This window comes from Lagenorhynchus albirostris, chromosome 2, assembly GCF_949774975.1.
Source record: "Lagenorhynchus albirostris chromosome 2, mLagAlb1.1, whole genome shotgun sequence".
Taxonomy (NCBI): domain Eukaryota; kingdom Metazoa; phylum Chordata; class Mammalia; order Artiodactyla; family Delphinidae; genus Lagenorhynchus; species Lagenorhynchus albirostris.
In genome coordinates this window covers 135,489,847-135,514,078 of record NC_083096.1, presented here as the reverse complement: position 1 = coordinate 135,514,078, position 24,232 = coordinate 135,489,847, and the positions used below count along the sequence as shown (strand labels likewise).

General features: G+C 38.0%; 1 protein-coding gene across 1 annotated transcript in view; it reads right to left on the bottom strand.

Moving 5' to 3' along the window:
* Positions 1 to 24,232, bottom strand: part of C2H1orf87 (chromosome 2 C1orf87 homolog) — a 116,365-nt gene that overhangs the window by 8,689 nt on the left and 83,444 nt on the right. The window contains 1 exon segment of the mRNA XM_060142563.1: positions 2,781 to 2,860. Coding sequence (XP_059998546.1) covers positions 2,781 to 2,860 — 80 coding nt within the window.

The window sequence follows — 24,232 nt, the reverse complement described above, 5'->3', positions numbered from 1 at the left end:
AACAAAGGAAGCTGAAGTCCAGAGTGGGGAAGTGACTTACTAAGATCATATAGTGAATGGTAGACACAAAACTAGATCGAGGGTATAGAGGTTATACCTAGCTCATCTTTGTATCCTAACCCCATGTCCAGTACAAAATAGAGATCTTTTTAGAATAAACAGACACATGAGTGTCAGTAGAGCCATGTAAGACATTCTGTCACCTGTCATGTAGAGAGAGTGAGCAGCTATTGTTTGATCTGCCCAACCCCAGTTTTCCAGGAATTGCCCCTCCTTTCAATCCATATGGCTATAGAGAGAACCGTCATGTGTCTAAGCACATAGTGCAGGACTGGGCATCTAATGCAAAATGTTCAGTAAACACATTTTCCAGTGATTTTGGAACCATTTGTGAGAGTTAAAGCCAGAGATAGGAAAACAGAGATCATTCTGGATGAGAGGTAAGAAGAGAGAGACAGAGAGGATATGAAACTGACAGCAGAGAAGAGAGAAGATATAAGAAGTCATGATGATGTTCAAGGTTCAAGTCTTTGATTTTATTGTTATGTTTCTATCCTTGGGGAGATATATGTATACATACATATAAATAAATAAATAAATAAATAAAAATATAATATATATAAATATATATATTATGCTCCTTCCTTATCCTTCTAATAAATTAAGTTGGTAGAGTTGGTTATATTAATTGTAATTCAAATATTCTTAACTAATTTTTCATAGAATTAGGCTTTCCAATTTGTATACCATCTGTGCTTCTCCCAAATTTCAAATACCCGAATTTCTCCAATTTTGTACCTTGTCTCAAACCTCTCACATATAAGCTGTGGAGATCCCCTTGCTCTAAAGAATAGTAATTTAAATAAGAGGCCAAGTTAACAAACATGGATTCAGCTGCTACTGGGGAATGTGAAGAATTGTCTTGTTTAAAATAATATCATGCTATACAAAACTGTACCCATACGGATAACTAGTTACCAGTACATTTTGAGAGATTAATATATAAGAATTCTACTTTGATAAAGTCTATTTTGGGAGAAGCTGAAAGTTTTTATAAAGTAAATAGAATAGTGATTCTCATACTTTTTAGAGCTTTGGACCACTTTAGAAATCCAATGAAAACTTTAGATAATCTACCCAGATGGATGCACATTTGCATACAGTTTGGTGAATGATTTTAGAAAATTCAAAGAGGTCCTTAAAGCTGAGAAACTGACTTTAAATAATTATATATTTCTTCAGATAATTAACACTCTCTTTGACCACTAAAGACAGGGAATGGGGGAATTTGTATGGGCCTGAATTAAGCTAAACCTAGGAAGTAAGTACGTAAGTAGATAACTAACTAACACACCCTATACTGTTTTGGTCCCACTGTGTCAAGATGAAGTCCAAATTCCTTGCTTGGCTCATAAGACCATTCAAGTTCTTGTTCTTCCTTCTCTTCTTTCAATATATACATCATTTTCTCCAGCCACATAAAACCAGAAAAAAAAATACAGCTGTTTGATGCCCTTATGCCTTATATACGCTGTTTCCTCTGTTGTAAAACTCCTTCTTGCTACCTATGCCTTGATGCGTTAGGCTCCTACTCATCCTCCAAAGCCCAACTCATATTTCACTTCTTGGGGGAAGCCTTCCCTGATAGCCCCAGCCTAGGTGAGGGGCAATTCTTTGTAGCCCCTTTATCCATCATAGCACTTATTATGGGATAGTGTAATTGTCTGTTAAAGTATCTCTCCCATCTGCTAAAGATCTTGATCCTGGGCCTGTGAGATAATCATTTATGTATCTTCAAGTTCTGGTTAGTGACTGTCACATAGTTGGTTCTCAAGATATGTTTACGGGATGAGTAAGTGAATGAATAAATGAGTGATTTTCCTGGAACAATAGGAAAGTTGCTTTACCAAACTTCTGCTTCAAGTCGCCTTTCTAAAAAGTGGGACAACGAATGCTGCTTATACAGGAATATGAGAAGAATCGATTATTGCAGAGAGGCAGTAAAATCCTCAAACAAGAGGCAAAATAAAAGAGCAAAGTATATATTTTTTATAATCTTATTCACAGCAGATTTAACACTCAAGGAGAAAAGCATTTGCTGTTGTTTCTTGCATGGAAAGAGGCTTGCCAAAATGGATACTATTTTCTAAAATATTTCGAAGTGTGAAGTGCATGAAGAGGCCTCCCGTCATCTGAAGATGAATTATGTTCTAATCCGGGCATTTAAAAACAACAACAACAGAGAAACTCAGGCAGTTTTTCAATTCTGTCTGCATCTTCTCCTGGTTAAGTGCTGGGAATATTAAAATGAATTTTAAATGCTTGCCAGATTTTTTTTTTAAAATCAAAGAGCCCATTACATTTTAAAATGGGATGTCTGGGGAAAAGGTCACCCTAAATTTCTGGAAGCTGGACTAAGATGTTAAAATAGGTCTCACAACCATCCTTTTGGCAGTTGGTGGACTGGTCACAGGCTCTGGAAGGACACCTGTCCACATGCTACAAGTTCAACTTTCAGGGGCCAATGGCAAGCCCATCACTGAGTGGTGATAAGTGGTTTCTGCATGCATACCAGCTAGGAGAGAAACCAACCACACTTTAGGAGTTTGTCTGTATTCCTTCTCTACTGGAGTAGAGTCTTGAAGTCAAAGATAGTCTGATAGTCAAGGCACTGGGTGGAAATCAAAAATTCAGAAGGGAGGGCCTCACCCAGCATCAGTGAATAGAAGGCGAAAGATTGGTGAAGCCCTTCGCCGAGGTCTGTATACCCAGCTGCATACCATATGTTCAGTTTTTCCTTGAGATATCTCATTAACTTCAGGATGCACTGGAGTAGCAGAGGTTTCCTTTCCTTTCTTTCCTGGATGAGAAAGAAAAAAATGGTTTTAGTTCGGTCTCTTCATTTTAACACATACACATATACACCCAGGCAAAGAAAATGTGGAGGCTCTGCTATACGATTGGCATTGTAAATGGTGATGGGGATACACTGGTGGATAAGAAAGATCTAGTTCCTGCCCTGATGAAGCTCACAAAGGGGAGGTAAATGCTAAATAATCACTCAAGATTATTATTTAATTACAAACGACCATAAACACAACACAGGAATATGTGAAAATAAATTCCTTTTGGGCTAGGGATAGGAGTGGTGAAGGATCAGAGAAGGCTTCTTGGAGGAAGTGACACTTCAAGTGGGGACCTGAAGGATGAATAGGAGTTTCCAGGCAAAGGTGATTGTGGGCATGTGCATAGAGCAGAGAGTTCCAGATAAGCAGAGACATCAGCCTGTAGAACTGTCCTGAATCAGGAGGGCTTTTACAGTTTGGGAAGTGGCATGGGACCTCTTCCTGTGGTCCTGCCTCTTAGAGAAGCAGGCACTTCTGCCTCCCTTACCACCCAAGTTTGTACTTGAAGGATCGTGTAAAACCTTTGTCTTCTCCCTTCCTTGTTCCTTTCAATGGTCAGAAGTCCTATATGGGAAGAGGTTTGAATGGCATCCCTAACCCAGGAGATTTTACTGTCCAGGTGCTAGCTGCTCAGGCTGCTGCCTTCATGAATAGAAGAAATTTCCTTAGGATGCAGGAAAGAGACATAAAGACCTTCAGTTTAAATCCTCTAAGGCTTATTGTGGGCATCATTCATTCATCACTCAGCACCTGTCATCAGACTTGGCAACATTCATTTACTGTATAAATCAGTATGACAACGACACAGCATAGACTTCTGGGAGCTTCAGCTTCAATATTTAATGTGTAATTCAAATATGCCATTAACAAATACATATTGTTTCTGAGTTGGGTGTTGCTGTTTTCAATAAAATGGTTCAATCAATGAATTTTAAACAAAAGGTAGAGGGTGACAGTATAACACAGTGGTGGAGAATAGAGGCTCTGAAGTCAGATGCCTTGGGTTTGAGTCTTGGCTCCTTTCTCTATTAGCTGCATGACCTAGGGCAAGGGACTTGTCCTCTTTGTGTCTCAGTTACCCTTTCTGTAAAATGGGGATAATGCCATCTATAGGTTATTGTGAGGATTAAATGAACTAGAAAATGTAAAGCAAATACTTGGAGCATACCAAGTACTCAATAAATGTTAACTAATAGTGTTATCTGTGTAAGGATGTTTGTATAAATAAATTCACATATTGGATTAAAAAGCCTTTTGTTAGACTTTTAACATTGCACCTACAACTCATTATGAATCTTCTCCCACAGTTTCTTGATGGAGAAGGCAATGTGATTTCATAATCTTCTCTGAAGTCCCAGCACCCAGCATTAGAATAAATACTCATTGCATGTTGGTTGACTAAATGGATGATCATGTGCCCTAATCTGAGGTTTGGAAAATACAGTCACTGAATATATAGTTCTGTGTCTCCCATTCCTTTTCAGGCCCTATGGGAGGAAGGATTTCTTTCTTTATCCTTCTATACCTAACCCAGATGCTATAGATGAACTTTAGTGTCAGATCTGATGCTATAATCTGGCTGCTTCCCTTTACCAGCTGCAAGCTTTCAGATCCTAGTTTTGTCAGTTGCGAAAAGGGAATGATAATAGCTTTCTGCAATAATATTGTGGAGATTAAAAAAATTACCTAATAAAATGCTTAACATAGGGAAGATGCCCAATACAAGGTAGTAGTATTTGTTATTGTGTTATTTTATGTGATCTTAAGCAATCTAGTTTCTCCAGAAAAGAGGACTTTACATTAATTATGATGTGCCAGGCATTTTTGTGGGCACTGTTCACATGCATTATCCCTTTTAGTGTAAGATCTAGAACCTAGAGTTTGTCCTGGTCCAGTTTCTCTACTGTCTGCACTTCTAAAAGTTCTATTAGAAGAAGATGCATGTTCGTCTCCCTGGTCTCTTTTAAGCTTCCCTTTCTCCCTCCTAATGCCTATAAGCATATTTTAAAAGGTAATGGTTTGCACATGTGAAATTGAGAAACCTGAGGCAGAGGTGATTTTTTTTCTTTCTAACACAGCAGGAAGGATAAATAATAACCATCTGTCTAGACTGCCAGTTGAAGATTTGTGCTGGAGGAAATAGGTCAAGCTGGCTTCTAGAGATTTCCAGGTATTGGAAGGATCAGGTTTCATAGGGCTTCCAGTGGATTCTGAGTTACACAGCCAGCCATACCATCTCTCCCCCACCCCAACTAATGACTTGAAATCAATGGTCTTCAGCACTGGCTGCTAAAATGCTCCCACCTGGGGAGCTTTAAAAATTACCAATGCCTAGGTGTCACACAGACCAATTATATCAGAATCTCTAGGGGTGAGAACCCTTTGGGAATTCTAAAAAATTCCCAGGTTATACTAAAGTAAAGCCATAATAGATAACAACTGACTTAAAAGAATGAAATAATGCCATTTGCAGCAACATGGATGGACCCAGAGATTATCATACTAAGTGAAGTATGTCAGGTAGAGAAAGACAAATATAATATGATATCATTTATATGTAGAATCTATAAAAATGATACAAATGAATTTCTTTATAAAACAGAAATAGACTCACAGACATAGAAAACAAACTTATGGTTACCAAAGGGGAAAGGGGCAATGGGAAAGGGAGGAATAAATTGGTAATTTGGGATTAACATATATACACTACTATATATAAAATAGATAAACAAGGATCTACTGTATAGCACAGGGAACTATATTCAATGTCTTGTAACAACCTATAGTGTAAAGGAATCTGAAAAACATTATATATATATATATGAATAACTGAATCACTTTGCTGTATACCTGAAACATTGTAAATCAACTATACTTTCTAAGAAAGAAAGAAAGAAAGAAAGAAAGAAAGAAAGAAAGAAAGAAAGAAAGAAAGAAAGAAAGAAAGAAAGAAAAAGAAAGAAAGAAAGATAGAATATGGCCTCATTGGACCTACTGGATGAAGCTTTTGTGAGAAGAAAACATATATATCTTGAATATCTATATATGTCAGACATTTCCCACATGTTTTCTTACTTAATCTGAAGAATAACTCTGTGAGGTAGAAATATCTCCATTTGACAGGTGAGGAGACTGAGCAATGAAAGTTTCAGTTATCTGCTTGAGATGACAGAGGTAGGGTTAGATTGGGATTCTAACCCATTCACTCACTCAATAAACATTTGTTAAATGCTTATCATGATACAACAATGAACAAGGCAGAATCTTCTCATGGAGTGTACATTCCAGTGGTGAGGGCAAACAAGTAGGTATGAAAAATAACGTCAAGTAGTGATAAGTGCTAGAAACACAACTAAAGCCAATGATGGGGGTAGAAAGTAATTGCAGTTGCTATTTTAGATAGAGAATTCACCAAAGGCCTTTATGAAGTGACATTTAAATAGAGTCCTGAGTGGAGAAACAAGGGAGAAAGCCATGCAAATGTCTGGGGAAAGATGATTCCAGGAAGAAGCTATCACAAGGGCAAAGGCCTCAAGGAAGGGAGTATTTGGTGCATTCAAGCAATAACTGAGAGAAGAGCCTAGCTGACACAGGATGAAAAGAGAAGAGAAGTGGGTTAGATATTTGCAGAACTAAAGGGCCTTATGGGTCATGCATGTGACCCTTCATTATGCCCTTCTAGTGATATCTTGCTGGCCACCCCTCCCTCATCCCAGTGCTGTGGTTTGGTGGGAATAATCCTTAGTTCCAACTCCAATCTTGGTTTCTGATTCGTTGAAGACTATTTTGGTATCCCAATCACAGTCTTGGTTCAAAGACGGACATGAAACTCAGTCTGAGTCTCTGAGGTGAGAGGAGATATCTGTTACAGTTTCTTAGCTAGTAAAGTTCTCTCCTTCTTGGCAGGACCTCCCAAAAGAGAGTGCTGTGAATATATGATGAACATAGCTGCCAGAGCTATTTTGCTATTACAGGAGTGCCCAGAGCAGTTGGGACACTATTTAGAGGCTGAAGATGATGCCAACACCAGGTAAAGCAAGCAGAGAGCCAGAAAGGAGCAGATCCTTGATCTGACACTTGAATGGCTAGATCAAACCATGTCTATAGCTCTTGCTGCTGCAAGACTTTTAAGTTACATAAACGAAATCTCATTATTGTCTAAACAAACTGAGTTGGCTTTTCTGTCCCTTCAGTATAAGTAGTTCTAACTAGGAATTACTATGGATTTTTTTTCCTTAATAAAAGGGAGGTTAAGCTCTTAGCCATTTTTCTGTGCTATCTTGAGTGATGGGCCGTCAGAAAATGTTTGAGGGGATCAATGAACCTCTGAGGCTACCATCATTCCCTCCTAATTTTCCCCCATCAGTAGTCATGCTATAGCCCTGCTTGATGATTCCTGCTCTCCTTCTTTCTTTCCCTCACTTCACAGGCTCCACTGTGAAGAGATTCAAAGTTGGGGTCATATTTCATTTTTATAAAATACTACTTTAGATCTTAGAACAAACCATGTTTGGAGGAGTCTAAGCTCTTTTCTGTTTGTCTTCATGGGAGTTTGTATCATTTCTTGGATCTGTGGCTTGAGATATTTTTATCACTTTTGGAAGGTTTTCAGTCATAATTTCTTCAGATATTGCTTCATCTATACTCTCTTCCTCCTCTCCTTCTGCAACATAATTACACATATGTTGGATAGTGTCACCATTTCCTATGTGTCTCTTATACATTCTTTTTTGTATATCCCATCATCTTTTCTCATTTATGCTTCAATCTGGATATTTCCTATTGAATGATATTCCAGTTCACTAATTCTCTCTTCAGCTATCTTCTATTAAACCCATCTGTTGAGTTTTTAAATTTAATTTTTGTACTTTTTAGTTCTAGATATTCCATTTGATTCCTTTTATAGATTCAAATTAATGGCTGAAAATTCTTCATCTTATTCATTTCCTTAAACATATTAATTACAGTTATTTGAAAATCCATGTCCTGTTTTGTACCATTCATGACCATTTCTAACTGAACATTTTGTATGGATAATTCAAGAGATTTTATGAGATGTTAATGTCTTCCACAGAGGGTTTTTTTCTTCTTTCTGTTGGTTGTTCAATTTGAATTTCAAACAATACCTTTCAAAGAAATATTGTTTTGTATTTTTAAGTTTTTATTGGAGTATAGTTGATTTTAAATGTTGTGTTAGTTTCAGGTGTACAGCAAAGTGACTCAGTTATACATATAGATATATCCACTCTTTTTTTTAAGATTCTTTTCCCATATAGGCCACTGTAGAGTATTGAGTAGACTTCCCTATACTATACAACAGGTTCTTATTAGTTATCTATTTTATATATAGTAGTATGTATATGTCAATCCCAATCTCCCAATTTATCCTTCACCTCACTTATCCCCTGATGACTATAAGTTTGTTTTCTTTCTTTCTTTCTTTCTTTTTTTGGCTGCCTTGGGTCTTTGTTGCTGCACATGGGCTTTCTCTAGTTGGGGTGAGTGGGGGCTACTCTTCATTGTGGTGTGTGAGTTTCTCATTGCGATGGCTTCTCTTGTTGTGGAGCACAGGGCTCTAGGTGCACAGGCTTCAGTACTTGCAGCACATGGGCTCAGTAGTTGTGGCATGTGGGCTCTAGGGCATGCAGGCTTCAGTGGTTGTGATGCACAGGCTCAGTAGTTGTGGCTCACAGGCTCTAGAGCACAGGCTCAGTAGTTGAGGCACATGGGCTTAGTTGCTCTGCAGCATGTGGGATCTTCCTGGACCAGGGATTGAACCTGTGTTCCCTCCATTGGCAGGCGGATTCTTAACCACTGTGCCACCAGGGAAGTCCCCATAAGTTTGTTTTACACATTTATGACTCTACTTCTGTTTTGTAAATAAATTCATTTGTACCCCTTTTTTAGATCCCACATATAAGCAGTATCATATGATATTTGTCCTTCTGTGTTTGACTTACTTCACTCAGTATGACAATCTCTAGGTCCATCCATGTTGCTGCAAATGGCATTATTTTGCTCTTTTTTATGGCTGAGTAATATTTCATTGTGTATATGTGCCACATCTTCTTTATCCATTCCTCTGTTGATAGACATTTAGGTTGCTTCCATGTCCTGGCTATTGTAAATAGTGTTGCAATGAACATTGGGGTGCATGTATCTTTTTTAAAATGTATTTATTTATTTATTTTTGGCTGCATTTGTCTTCATTGCTGCATGCAGGCTTGCTCTAGTTGCAGTGAGAGGGGGCTATTCTTTGTTGCAGTGTGTGGGTTTCTCATTGTGGTGTCTTCTCTTGTCGTGGAGCATGGGCTCTAGGTGTACGGGCTTCAATAGTTGTGGCAAGTGGGCTCAGTAGTTGTGGCTCATGGGCTTAGTTGCTCCGTGAAATGTGGGATCTTCCTGGACCAGGGCTCGAACCTGTGTCCCCTGCACTGGCAGGCAGATTCTTAACCACTGTGCACCAGGGAACTCCCACATGTATCCTTTTGAATTATGGTTTTCTGGGGGTATATCCAGTAGTGGGATTGCTGGGCCATATGTTAATTCTCTTTTTAGTTTTTTAAGGAACCTCCATACTGTTCTCCATAGTGGCTGCATCAATTTACATTCCCACCAACACTGTAAGAGCATTCCCTTTTCTCCACACCTTCTCCAGCATTTATTTTTTGTAGATTTTTTGATGATGGCCATTCTGACTGGTGTGAGATGATACCTCACTGTAATTTTGATTTGCATTTCTCTAATAATTAGTGATGTTGAGCATCTTTTCATGTGCTTTTTGGTCAACCATACATCTTCTTTGGAGAAATGTCAATATAGATGTTCTTCTCATTTTTTGATTGTTATTTGATTTATTTATTCTGATATTGAGCTGCATGAGCTGTTTGTATATTTTGGACATGGATCCCTTGTTGGTTGCTTTGTTTGCAAATTATTTTCTCCCATTCTGAGGGTTGTCTTTTCATGCTGTTTATGGTTTCCTTGCTGTGCAAAAGCTTTTAAGTTTACTTAGATTCTATTTGTTTATTTTTGTTTTTATTTTCATGACTCTAGGAGATGGGTCAAAAAACATCTTGTGATTTATGTCAAAGAGTGTTCTGCCTTTGTTTTCCTCTAAAAGTTTTATACTGTCTGGCCTTATATTTAGGTCTTTAATTAATTTTGAGTTTATTTTATTTATTTATTTATTTACTTTAACATCTTTATTGGAGTATAATTGCTTTAGAATGGTGTGTTAGTTTCTGCTTTATAACAAAGTGAATCAGTTATACATATACATATATCCCCATATCTCTTCCCTCTTGCGTCTTCCTCCCTCCCACTGTCTCTATCCCACCCCTCTAGTTGGTCACAAAGCACTGAGCCAATCTCCCTGTGCTATGCAGCTGTTTCCCACCAGCTATCTATTTTACGTTTGGTAGTGTATATATGTCCATGCCACTCTCTCACTTTGTCCCAGCTTACCCTTCCCCCTCCCCGTGTCCTCAAGTCCATTCTCTAGTAGGTCTGCATCTTTATTCCCATCTTGCACCCAGGTTCTTCATGACCATTTTTTTTTAGATTCCATATATATGTGTTAGCATACAGTATTTTTTTCTCCTTCTGACTTACTTCACTCTGTATGAAAGACTCTAGGTCCATCCACCTCACTACAAATAACTCAATTTCATTTCTTTTTATGGCTGAGTAATATTCCATTGTATATATGTGCCACATCTTCTTTATCCATTCACCTGTCAATGGACACTTAAGTTGCTTCCATGTCCTGGCTATTGTAAATAGACCTGCAATGAACATTGTGATACATGACTCTTTTTGAAATATGGTTTTCTCAGGGTATATGCCCAGTAGTGGGATTGCTGGGTCATATGGTAGTTCTATTTTTAGTTTCTTAAGGAACCTCCTTACAGTTCTCCATAGTGGCTGTATCAATTTACATTCCCAACAACAATGAAAGAGGGTTCCCTTTTCTCCACACCCTCTTCAGCATTTAATTTTTGTACATTTTTTGATGCTGTCCATTCTGAGTGGTGTGAGATGATATCTCATTGTAGTTTTGATTTGCATTTCTCTAATGATTAGTGATGTTGAGCATCCTATCATGTGTTTGTTGGCAATCTGTATATCTTCTTTGGAGAAATGTCTATTTAGGTATTCTGCCCATTTTTGGATTGGGTTGTTTGTTTATTTGATATTGAGCTGCATGAGCTGCTTGTAAATTTTGGAGATTAATCCTTTGTCGGTTGCTTCATTTGCAAATATATTCTCACATTCTGAGTGTTGTCTTTGGTCTTGTTTAGGGTTTCCTTTGCTGAGCAAAAGCTTTGAAGTTTCATTAGGTCTCATTTTTTAATTTTTGTTTTTATTTCCATTTCTCTAGGAGGTGGGTCAAAAAGGATCTTGTCATGATTTAGGTCATCATAGAGTGTTCTGCCTATGTTTCTTCTGCCTATGTTTTATAGTGTCTGGCCTTACATTTACGTCTTTAATCCATTTTGAGTTTATTTTTGTGTATGATGTTAGGGAGTGTTCTAATTTCATTCTTATACATGTAGCTGTCCAGTTTTCCCAGCACCCCTTATTGAAGGGGCTGTCTTTTCTCCACTGTACATTACTGCCACCTTTATCAAAGATAAGGTGACCATATGTACATGGGTTTATGACTGGGCTTTCTATCCTGTTCCATTGACCTATATTTCTGTTTGTGTGCCAGTACCATACTGTCTTGATTACTTTAGCTTTGTAGTATAGTCTGAAATCAGGGAGCCTGATTCCTCCTGCTCCGTTTTTCATTCTCAAATTGCTTTGGCTCTTTGGGGTCTTTTAGTTTCCATACAAATTGTGAAAAATATTTTTCTAGTTCTGTGAAAAACCCCATTGGTAGTTTGATAGGGATTACACTGAATCTGTAGATTGCTTTGGGTAGTATAGTCATTTTCACAATGTTGATTCTTCCGATCCAAGAACATGGTATATCTCTCCATCTGTTTGTATCATCTTTAATTTCTTTCATCAGTGTCTTATAGTTTTCTGCATACAGGTCTTTTGTCTCCTTAGGTAGGTTTATTCCTAGGTATTTTATTCTTCTTTGTTGCAATGGTAAATGGGAGTGTTTCCTTAATTTCTCTTTGAGACTTTTCATCATTAGTGTATAGGAATGCCAGAGATTTCTGTGCATTAATTTTGTATCCTGCTACTTTACCAAATTCATTAATTAGCTCTAGTACTTTTCTGGTAGCATCCTTACGACATTCTATGTATAGTATGATGTCATCTGCTAACAGTGACAACTTTATTTCTTCTTCTCTGATTTTGATTCTTTTTTTTTCTTTTTCTTCTCTGATTGCTGTGGCTAAAACTTCCAAAACTATGTTGAATAATAGTGGTGAGAGTGGGCAACCTTGTCTTGTTCCTGATCTTAGTGGAAATGCTTTCAGTTATTCACCATTGAGGATGGTGTTGGCTGTGGGTTTGTCACATATGGCCTTTAATATGTTGAGGAAAGTTCCCTCTATGCCTACTTTCTGGAGGGTTTTTATCATAAATGGGTGTTGAATTTTGCCAAAGGCTTTCCCTGCATCTACTCAGATGATCATATGGGTCTTCTCCTTCAATTTGTTAATATGATGTATCACATTGATTGATTTGCATATATTGAAGAATCCTTGCATTCCTGGGTTAAACCCCATTTGTTCATGGTGTATGATCCTTTTAATGTGCTGTTGGATTTTGTTTGCTAGTATTTCATTGAGGATTTTTGCAGTTATGTTCATCAGTGATATTGGCCTGTAGTTTTCTTTCTTTGTGACATCACAAAGGTATCACGGTGATGGTGTATCACGGTGATGGTGGTATCACGGTGATGGTGGCCTTTTAGAACGAGTTTGGGAGTGTTCCTCCCTCTGCTACATTTTGGAAGAGTTTGAGGAGAATAGGTGTTAGCTCTTCTCCAAATGTTTGATAGAATTCGCCTGTGAAGCCATCTGGTCCTGCGTTTTTCTTTGTTGGAAGATTTTAATCACAGTTTCAATTTCAGTACTTGTGATTGGTCTATTCATATTTTCTGTTTCTTCCTGGTTCAGTCTCAGAAGGTTGTGCATTTCTAAGAATTTGTCCATTTCTTCCAGGTTGTCCATTTTATTGGCATATAGTTGCTTGTAGTAATCTCTTATGATCCTTTGTATTTCTGCAGTGTCAGTTGTTACTTCTCCTTTTTCATTTCTAATTCTATTGATTTGAGTCTTCTCCCTTTATTTCTTGATGAGTCTGGCTAATGGTTTATCAATATTTTTTATCTTTTCAAAGAACCAGCTTTTAGGTTTCTTGATCTTTGCTATTGTTTCCTCCATTTCTGTTTCATTTATTTCTGATCTGATATTTATGATTTCTTTCCTTCTGGTTACTTTGGGGTTTTTTTTGTTCTTTCTCTAATTGATTTAGGTGTAAGGTTATGTTGTTTATTTTGTATGTTTCTTGTTTCTTAAGGTAGGATTTTATTGCTGTAAACTTCCCTCTTAGAACTGCTTTTGCTGCTTCCCATAGGTTTTGGGTCATCTTGTGTTCATTCTTATTTGTTTCTAGGTAATTTTTGATTTCCTCTTTGATTTCTTCAGTGATCTCTGGGTTATTAAGTAGTGTATTGTTTAGCCTCCATGTGTTTGTACTTTTTAGAGACCTTTTCCTGTAATTGATATCTAGTCTCATAGCATTGTGGTCAGAGAAGATACTTGATATGATTTCAATTTTCTTATATTTACCAAGGCTTGATTTGTGACCCAAGATATGATCTATCCTGGAGAATGTTCCATGAGCACTTGAGAAGAAAGTTGTTGTTTTTGCATGGAATGTGGTTTTTTCTATGGAATGTCCTATAAATATCAATTAAGTCATTCTTGTTTAATGTATTATTTAAAGCTTGTTTTTCCTTATTTATTCTCATTTTGGACGATCTGTCCATTGGTGAAAGTGGGGTGTTAAAGTCCCCTACTATGATTGTGTTTCTGTCAATTTCCCCTTTTATGGCTGTTAGTATTCGCCTTATGTATTGTGGTGCTCCTATGTTGGGTGCATAAATATTTACAATCGTTATATCTTCTTCTTGGATTGATCCCTTGATCATTATTGTCTCTTTTAATAGTCTTTGTTTTAAAGTCTATTTTGTCTGCTATGAGAATTGATACTCTAGCTTTCTTTTGATTTCCATTTGCATGGAATATGTTTTTCCATCCCCTCACTTGCAGCCTGTTTGTGTCCCTAGGTCTGAAATGGGTCTCTTGTAGACAGCATATATATGGGTCTTGTTATTGTATCCATTCAGCCAGTCTATGTATTTTGGTTGGAGCATTTAATCCATTTATAATTAAGGTAATTATCGATATATATATTCCTATTACCATTTTCTTAATTGTTTTGGGTTTGTTATTGTAGGTCTTTTTCTTGTCTTGTGTTACTTGCCTAGAAAAGTTTCTTTAGCATTTGTTGTAAAGCTGGTTTGGTGGTGCTGAATTCTCTTAGCTTTTGCTTGTCTGTAAAGGTATTAATTTCTCCATCAAATCTGAATGGGATCCTTGCCGTGTAGGGTAATGTTGGTTGTAGGTTTTTCCCTTTCATCACTTCAAATATGTCCTGCCACTCCTTTCTGGCTTGCAGAGTTTCTGCTGAAAGATCAGCTGTTAACCTTATGGGGATTCCCTTGTATGTTATTTGTTGTTTTTCCCTTGCTGCTTTTAATATTTTTTCGTTGTATTTAATTTTTGATAGTTTAATATGTGTCTTGGCATGCTTCTCTTTGGATTTATCCTATATGGGACGCTCTGTTTTTCCTGGACTTGATTAACTATTTCCTTTCCCATATTAGGGAAGTTTTCAACTATAATCTCTTCAAATATTTTCTCAGTCCCTTTCTTTTTCTCTTTTCCTTCTGGAACCCCTATAATTCGAATGTTGGTGCGTTTAATGTTGTCCCAGATGTCTTTGAGACTGTCCTCAATTCTTTTCATTCTTTTTTCTTTATTCTTCTCTGCAGTAGTTATTTCCACCATTTTATCTTCCAGGTCACTTATCCGTTCTTCTGTCTCAGTTATTCTGCTATTGATCCCTTCTAGAGAATTTTTAATTTCATTTATTGTGTTGTTCATCATTGTTTGTTTGCTCTTTAGTTCTTCTAGGTCCTTGTTAAGCATCTCTTGTATTTTTTGCATACTATTTCTAAGATTTTGGATCATCTTTACTATCATTATTCTGAATTCTTTTTCAGGTAGACTGCCTATTTCCTCTTCATTTATTAGGTCTGGTGGGATTTTACCTTGCTCCTTCATCTGCTGTGTGTTTCTCTGTCTTCTCCTTTTGCTTAATTTACTGTGTTTGAGGTCTCCTTTTCACAGGCTGCAGGTTCGTAGTTCCTGTTGTTTCTGGTGTCTGTCCCCAGTGGCTAAGGTTGGTTTATTGGGTTGTGTAGATTTCCTTGTGGAGGGGACTATTGCCTGTGTTCTGGTGGGTGAGGCTGGATCTTCTCTTTCTTGTGGGAGGGTCCATGTCTGGTGATGTGTTTCAGGGTATCTGTGACCTTATTATGATTTTAGACAGCCTCTCTGTTGTTGAGTGAGGTTGTGTTCTTGTCTTGCTAGTTGTTTGGCATAGGGTGTCCTGCACTGTAGCTTATTGTTTCTTGAGTGGAGCTGGGTCTTGGCATTGAGATGGAGATCCCTGGGAGATATTCACCGTTTGATATTACATGGAGCTGGGAGGTTTCTAATGGACCAATGTCCTGAACTTGGCTCTCCCACCTCAGAGGCACAGCCCTGACTCCTGGCTGGAGCACCAAGAGCCTGTCATCCACACAGCTCAGAATAAAAGGGAGTAAAAAAGAAAGGAAGAAAGGAAAAGATAAAATAAAATAAAATAAAGTTTTTAAAATAAAAAAATTAATTATTAAAAAAATTAAAAGTAATAAAAAAAAGAAAGAAAGAAAGAAGAGAGCAACCAAACCAAAAAACAAATCCACCAATGATAACAAGCACTAAAAACTATACTAAAGAAAAAAAGAAAAGGGGGAAAAAAAAAAGGACAGACAGAACCCTAGGATAAATGGTAAAAGCAAAGCTACACAGATAAAATCAAACAGAGAAGCATACACATGCACACTCAAAAAAAGAGAAAAAGGGGAAAAAAATATATTGTTGCTCCCAAAGTCCACCTCCTCAATTTGGGATGATTCGTTATCTATTCAGGTATTCCACAGATACAAGGTACATCAAGTTGATTGTGGAGAGTTAATCCGCTGCTCCTGAGGCTGCTGGGAGAGATTTCCCTTTCTCTTCTTTCTTTGCACAGCTCCCAGGATTCAGCTTTGGATTTGGCCCCGCCTCTGCATGTAGGTCATCTGAGGGTGTCTGTTCTTCGCTCAGAGAGGACAGGTTTAAAGGAGCAGCTGATTCGGGGGCTCTGGCTCACTCAGGCCGGGGGGAGGGAGGGGTATGGATGCGTGGTGAGCCTGCGGCGGCAGAGGCCGGCATGGCGTTGCAACAACTTGAGGCATGCCGTGCATTCTCCTGGGGAAGTTGTCCCTGGATCATGGGATGCTGACGGTGGCGGGCTGCACAGGCTCCTGGGAGGGGAAGTGTGGATAGTGACCTGTGCTTGCACACAGGCTTCTTGGTGGCTGCAGCAACAGCCTTAGCGTCTCATGCCCATCTCTGGGGTCCACGCTGTTAGCCGCAGCTCGCACCCATCTCTGGAGCTCCTTTAAGTGGCACTCTTAATCACCTCTCCCCGTGCACCAGAAAACAAAGAGGCAAGAAAAAGTGTCTTGCCTCTTCGGCAGTTCCAGACTTTTTCCCGGACTCCCTCCCGGCTAGCTGTGGCGAATTAGCCCCATTCAAACTGTGTTCACACAGCCAACCCCGGTCCTCTCCCGGGATCCTACTGAAGCTGGAGCCTCAGCTTCCAGCCCCCACCCGTCCTGGCAGGTGAGCAGACAAGCCTCACAGACTGGTGGCTGCTGGTCGGTACCGATCCTCTGTGCGGGACTCTCTCTGCTTTGTCCTCTGCATCCCTGTTGCTGTGCTCTGCTCCGTGGCTCAGAAGCTTCCCCCTCCGCCACCCGCAGTCTTTGCCCATGAAGGGGGTTCCTAGTGTGTGGAAACCTTTCCTCCTTCACAGCTCTCTCTCACTGGTGCAGGTTCCATCCCTATTCTTTTGTCTCTGTTTTTTTCTTTTGCCCTACCCAGGTACATGGGGAATTTCTTCCCTTTTGGGAGGTCTGAGGTCTTCTGCCAGTGTTCAGTAGGTGTTCTGTAGGGGTTGTTCCACATGTAGATGTATTTCTGATGTATTTGAGGGGAGGAATGTGATCTCCACATCTTACTCTTCTGCCATTTTTTTTTTTTTTTTTTTTACTCTTCTGCCATCTTGAAGCTCCTCTTGAGTTTATTTTTGTGTATAGTGTTAGGGAGTGTTCTAATTTTATTCTTTTACATGTAGCTGTCCAGTTTTCCTAGCAACACTTATTGAAGAGACTGTCTTTCTTCCATTGTATATTCTTGCCTCCTTTGTCACAGATTTGGTGAACAAAGCTGCATGGATTTATCTCTGGGTTTTGTGTCCTGTTCCATTGGTATGTATTTCTGTTTTTGTGCCAGTACCATACTGTTCTGATGGCTGTAGCTTTGTAGTATAGCCTGAAGTCAGGGAGCTTGATTCCTCCAGCTCCATTTTTCTTTGTTAAGATTGTTTGGCTATTCGAGATTTTTCGTTCCATATAAGTTATAAAAGTTTTTGTTCTAATTCTGTGAAAAATGCCATTGGTAATTTGATAGGGATTCCATTGAAGCTGTAGATTGCTTTGGGTAGTAGAGTCATTTTCACAATGTTGATTCTTCCAATCCGAGAACATGGTATATCTTTCCATCTGTTTGTGTTGTCTTTGATTTCTTTCATCAGTATCTTATCAAAACTTATCTGATAGTTTTCTGAGTACAGGTCTTTTGCCTCCGAAGGTAGGTTTATTCCTAGGTATTTTATTCTTTTTGTTGCAATGGTGAATGGGATTGTTTCCTTAATTTCTCTTTCTGATCTTCTTTCATTAGTGTATACGAATGCAAGAGATTTCTGTGTATAAATTTTGTATCCTGCAACTTTACCAAATTTTATTAATGAGCTCTAGTAGTTTTCCTGTAGCATCCTTAGGAGTTTCTATGTATAGTATCGTGTCATCTACAAACAGTGACAGTTTTACTTCTTCTTTTCCAATTTGGATTCCTTTTATTTCTTTTTCTTATCTGATTGCCATGGCTAGGACTTCCAAAACTATGTTGAATAATAGTGGTGAGACTGGACATCTTTGTTTTCTTCCTGATCTTAGAGAAAATACTTTTTCAGTTTTTCACCATTGAGAATGATGTTTGCTGTGGGTTTGTCATATATGGGCTTTATTATGTTGAGGTAGGTTCCCTCTATGTCCCCTTTCTGGAGAGTTTTTATCAAAAATCAGTGTTGAATTTTGTCAAAAGTTTTTCTGCATCTATTGAGATGATCATATGGTATTTTGTATTTTGTCTAGTCTTCTAGTTGATCTTGCCAACAGGTCCATTCTAGTCCTAAGTCTAACTTACCAATATTAAGTTTTTATGTGATAATCATACATACAGTAAAAACAAGTTCACAGGATTTTTGTGATTCCAAATGTGAAAAGTTTTATAATATGAGGCAGTATATATAAAATGAGTCATTTTAGTCAGGTTATGATAGAATCTTTGAGTGAAAATTGGAATGAGAAAATTTACAATTCTACACACTGTAAATGAGTAGTTGTCTTTATTTTCTTATAACGCCACTTCTTTCCTTTCATGACACTTACATGTGGGGCTAGAGAACATGCAAACAAAATGGCCCACTCAGTGCCTAACAGCATTTAATAATCATAGCTCCAGCAATACTGAAATGGGAAGAGATCAAAACATTAAGTTTCTCAGTAAGCAACAGGCTTTCACAACAATGCAACAACAGTACCACGATGCTCCTGTTACTCTATAAACCGTCATATTGCCTAAACTTTTTGTTTGTCAGACTCATAATCACCTATGAGATTCTAGACTCTGCTAATAACATGTCTTTTTCTATGTTTCCTCAGCCCTAAGGATGGCAGCTCCTTCCTACAGTTACTAATCTCTGGGTTACCTCATGGTCATGGGTTGGATTGTGTCCCCTAACGTAGGTACCACTGAAACCTGTTAATATGACATTGTTTGTAAACAACGTCTTCTATATGTAGTCAGGTTAAGGTGATGTCATTATGGATTTGGGTGGGCCTGAAGTTGAATGAACAGTAGTGTATTTGTACAGAGAAAGAGAGGGGGATTAGATGCAGAGACAAAAAAGAGGCAGAGAGGAAAGAAGGCCATGTGAAGACAGAGACAGAGATTGCAGTTATGCAGCCATCAGCCAAGGAAGTCTTGGGGCCACCAGAAGCTGGGAGAGGCGAGGAAAGACTCTTTCCTAGAGCCTTGAGAGGTAGCATGGCCATCCTGATATCTTGATTTCAGACTTCTAGCCTCAGAACCACGAGAAAAGATATTTCTGTTATTTTAAGCCACCCAGTCTGTGGTACTTTGTTAATGACAAATGCCCTAGGGAAATGAATACACTCACCATCCTCTTTTTGCTATTTCAGTCTTCTATCAATAATGGTAATAACCAAACTCTCAATCCCCTGCTATAAATTCCCTCTGTTTGAAATACCTAGTGAGGTATCTGGTTTTACCACTGGAATGTAAACTGATATACTACGCTTCCCCCCAAATTCTCAGTACTTTGTATCTTGATCTAAAGGGTAATCACCAAACAGTTGATGGATGTAGTAAATAAAGAATTGCAACAACAGATTAATATCAATGCATATTTTTTCACTTGTCATACATAACACTTGCTAATTGCTAAATATTTTGCCCAATTCCTCTTTATCATTTCACTTAATAATATGTCTTGGAAATCTTCCTGTATCAGATCAGCCATGTTATTTTACAGCTGCATAGTTTTATCAATCGGATATACTGTTATTTAATTAAATGGTGCCTGAAGGATCCTTTAATTGTTTCCATCTTGTTTTTTTCTTTTAGGTTCTTATCAATTATCTATTTTATACATATTAGTGTATATAATCCAATCTCCCAATTCAACCTCCCCCACCCTGCTTTCCCACCTTGGTGTCCTTGTTCTTTACATCTGTGTCTCTATTTCTGCCTTAAAAACTGGTTCATCTGTACCATTTTTCTAGATTCCACATATATGCGTTAATATACAGTATTTGTTTTTCTCTTCCTGACTTACTTCACTCTGTATGACAGTCTCTAGGTCCATCCACGTCTCTACATATGACCCAATTTCATTTCTTTTTATGGTTAATATTCCATTGTATATATGTACCACTTCTTCTTTATCCATTCATCTGTCGATGGACATTTAGGTTGATTCCATGACCTGGCTATTGTAAATAGTGCTGCAATGAACATTGGGGTGCATGTGCCTTTCTGAATTACATTTTTCTCTTGGTATATGCCCAGTAGTGGGATTGTTGGATGATATGGTAATTCTATTTTTAGTTTTTTAAGGACCCCCCATACTGTTCTCCACACTGCTGTATCAATTTACATTCCCACCAACAGTGCAAGAGGTCTCCCTTTTCTCCACACCCTCTCCAGCATTTGTTGTTTGTAGATTTTCTGATGATGCTCATTCTAACTGGTGTAAGGTGATACCTCGTTGTAGTTTTGATTTTCATTTCTCTAATAATTAATAATTTTCAGTTTCATTAGGTCCCATTTGTTTATTTTTGTTTTTATTTCCATTACTCTAGGAGGTGGGTCAAAAAGGATCTTGCTGTGATTTATGTCAAAGAGTGTTCTTCCTATGTTTTCCTCTAAGAGTTTTATAGTGTCTGGTCTTACATTTAGGTCTTTAATCCATTTTGATTTTATTTTTGTGTATAGTTCCAGGGAGTGTTCTAATTTCATTCTTTTACATGTAGCTGTCCAGTTTTCCAAGCACCACTTATTGAAGAGACTGTCTTTTCTCCATTGTATATCCTTGCCTCCTTTGTCATACATTAGTTGACCATAGGTGCATGAGTTTATCATTGGGCTTTCTATCCTGTTGCATTGATCTGTATTTCAGTTTTTGTGCCAGTACCATATTGTCTTGATTACTGTAGCTTTGTAGTATAGTCTGAAGTCAGGGAGTCTGATTGCTCTAGCTCCATTTTTCTTCCCCAAGATTGCTCTGGCTTTTCATGGTCTTTTTTATCTCCATAGAAATTTTAAGATTTTTTTTGTCCTAGTTCTATAAAAAATGCCATTGGTAATTTGATAGAGGTTGCATTGAATCTGTAGATTGCTTTGGGTAGCATAGTCATTTTCACAATATTGATTCTTTCAATCCAAGAACATGGTATATCGCTCCATCTGTTTGTGTCATCTTTGATTTCTTTCATCAGTCTCCTATAGTTTTCTGAGTACAGTTCTTTTACCTCCTTAGGTAGGTTTATTCCTAGGTATTTTATTCTTTTTATTGCAGTGGAGAATGGGATCGTTTCCTTAATTCCACTTTCTGATCTTTCATTGTTAGTGTATAGGAATACAAGAGATTTCTGTCCATTAATTTTGTATCCTGCAGCTTTACCAAATTCATTGATTAGCTCTAGTAGTCTTCTGGTGGCATCTTTACGATTTTCTATGTATAGTATCATGTCTTCTGCAAACAGTGGCCATTCTACTTCTTCTTTTCCAATTTGGATTCCTTTTATTTCTTTTTCTTCTCTGATTGCCATGGCTAGGACTTCCAAAACTATGTTGAATAATAGTGGCAAGAGTGGACATCTCTGTCTTGTTCCTTATCTTAGAGGAAATGCTTTCAGTTTTTCACCATTGAGAATGATATTTGCTGTAAGTTTGTTGTATATGGCCTTTATTATGTTTAGGTAGGTTCTCTCAATGCCTACTTTCTGGACAGTTTTTATCATAAATGGTTTTGAAGTTTGTCAAAAGCTTTTTCTGCATCTATTAAGATGATCATATGCTTTTTATCCTTCAATTTGGTAATATGGTGTGTCACATTGAATGATTTGCATATATTGAATAATCCTTGCATCCCTGGGATAAATCCCACTTGATCATGGTGTATGATCCTTTTAATGTGTCATTGGATTCTGTTTGCTAGTATTTTGTTGAGGATTTCTTTTTTTAACATCTTTATTGGAGTATAATTGCATTACAATGGTGTGTTAGTTTCTGCTTTATAACAAAGTGAATCAGTTATACATATACATATGTTCCCATATCTCTTCCCTCTTGTGTCTCCCTCCCTCCCACCCTCCTTATTCCACCCCTCTAGGTGGTCAAAAACCACCTAGCTGATCTCCCTGTGCTATGCGGCTACTTCCCACTAGCTATCTATCTTACGTTTGGTAGTGTATATATGTCCATGCCACCCTCTCATTTTGTTACAGCTTACCCTTCCCTCTCCCCATATCCTCAAGTCCATGCACTCGTAGGTCTGTGTCTTTATTCCCGTCTTACCCCTAGGTTCTTCATGACCTTTATTTTTTTCTTAGATTCCATATATATGTGTTAGCATACGGTATTTCTTTTTCTCTTTCTGACTTACTTTACTCTGTATGACAGACTGTAGGTCCATCCACCTCACTACAAATAACTCAATTTTGTTTCTTTTTATGACTGAGTAATATTCCATTGTATATATGTGCCACATCCTCTTTATCCATTCATCTGTTGATGGACACTTAGGTTGATTCCATATCCTGGCTATTTGTACATATAGCTGCAATGAACATTTTGGTACATGACTCTTTTTTTTTTGTGGTATGCGGGCCTCTCACTGTTGTGGCCTCTCCTGTTGTGGAACACAGGCTCCAGACGCGCAGGCTCAGAGGCCATGGCACACAGGCCCAGCCACTCCATGGGATGTGAGATCCTCCTGGACGGGGGCATGAACCCATGTCCCCTGCATCAGCAGGCAGACTCTCAACCACTGCATCACAGGGAAGCCCCAAGTACATGACTCTTTTTGAATTATGGTTTTCTCAGGGTATATGTCTAGCAGTGGGATTGCTGGGTCATATGGTAGTTCTATAGGTAGTTTTTAAAGAAACCTCCATACTGTTCTCCATAGTGGCTGTATCAATTTACATTCCCACCAACAGTGCAAGAGGGTTCCCTTTTCTCCACACCCTCTCCAGCATTTATCGTTTCTACATTTTTTGATGATGTCCATTCTGATCGGTGTGAGATGATATCTCATTGTAGTTTTGATTTGCATTTCTCTAATAATTAATGATGTTGAGCTTTCTTTCATGTGTTTGTTGGCAATCTGTATATCTTCTTTGGAGAAATGTCTATTTAGGTCTTCTGCCCATTTTCGGATTGGGTAGTTTGTTTCTTTGGTATTGAGGTGCATGAGCTGCTTGTAAATTTTGGAGATTAATCCTTTGTCACTTGCTTCATTTGCAAATATTTTCTCCCATTCTGAGGGTTGTCTTTGGTCTTGTTTAGGGTTTCCTTTGCTGAGCAAAAGCTTTGAAGTTTCATTAGGTCCTATTTGTTGATTTTTGTTTTTATTTACATGTCTCTAGGAGGTGGGTCAAAAAGGATCTTGCTGTGATTTATGTCATAGAGTGTTATACCTATGTTTTCCTCTAAGGGTTTGATAGTGTCTGGCCTTACATTTAGGTTTTTAATCCATTTTGAGTTTATTATTATGCATGGTGTTAGGGAGTGTTCTAATTTCATACATTTACATGTACCTGTCCAGTTTTCCCAGCTCCACTTATTGAAGAGGCTGTCTTTTCTCCACTGTATATTCTTACCCCCTTTATCAAAGATAAGGTGACCATATGTGCATGGGTTTATCTCTGGGCTTTCTATCCTGTTCCATTGATCTATCTTTCTGTTTTTGTGCCAGAACCATATTGTCTTGATTATTGTAGCTTTGTAGTATAGTCTGAAGTCAGGAAGCCTGATTCCTCTAGCTCCATTTTTCTTTCTCAAAATTGCTTTGGCTATTCGGGGTCTTTTGTGTTTCCATACAAATTGTGAAGTTTTTTTGTTCTAGTTCTGTGAAAAATGCCAGTGGTAGTTTGATAGGCATTGCATTGAATCTGTAGATTGCTTTGGGTAGTAGCATGATTTTCTCAGTGTTGATTCTTCCAATCTAAGTACATGGTATATCTCTCCATTTATTTGTATCATCTTTAATTTCTTTCATCAGTGTCTTATAATTTTTTTGCATACAGGTCTTTTGTCTCCATAGGTAGG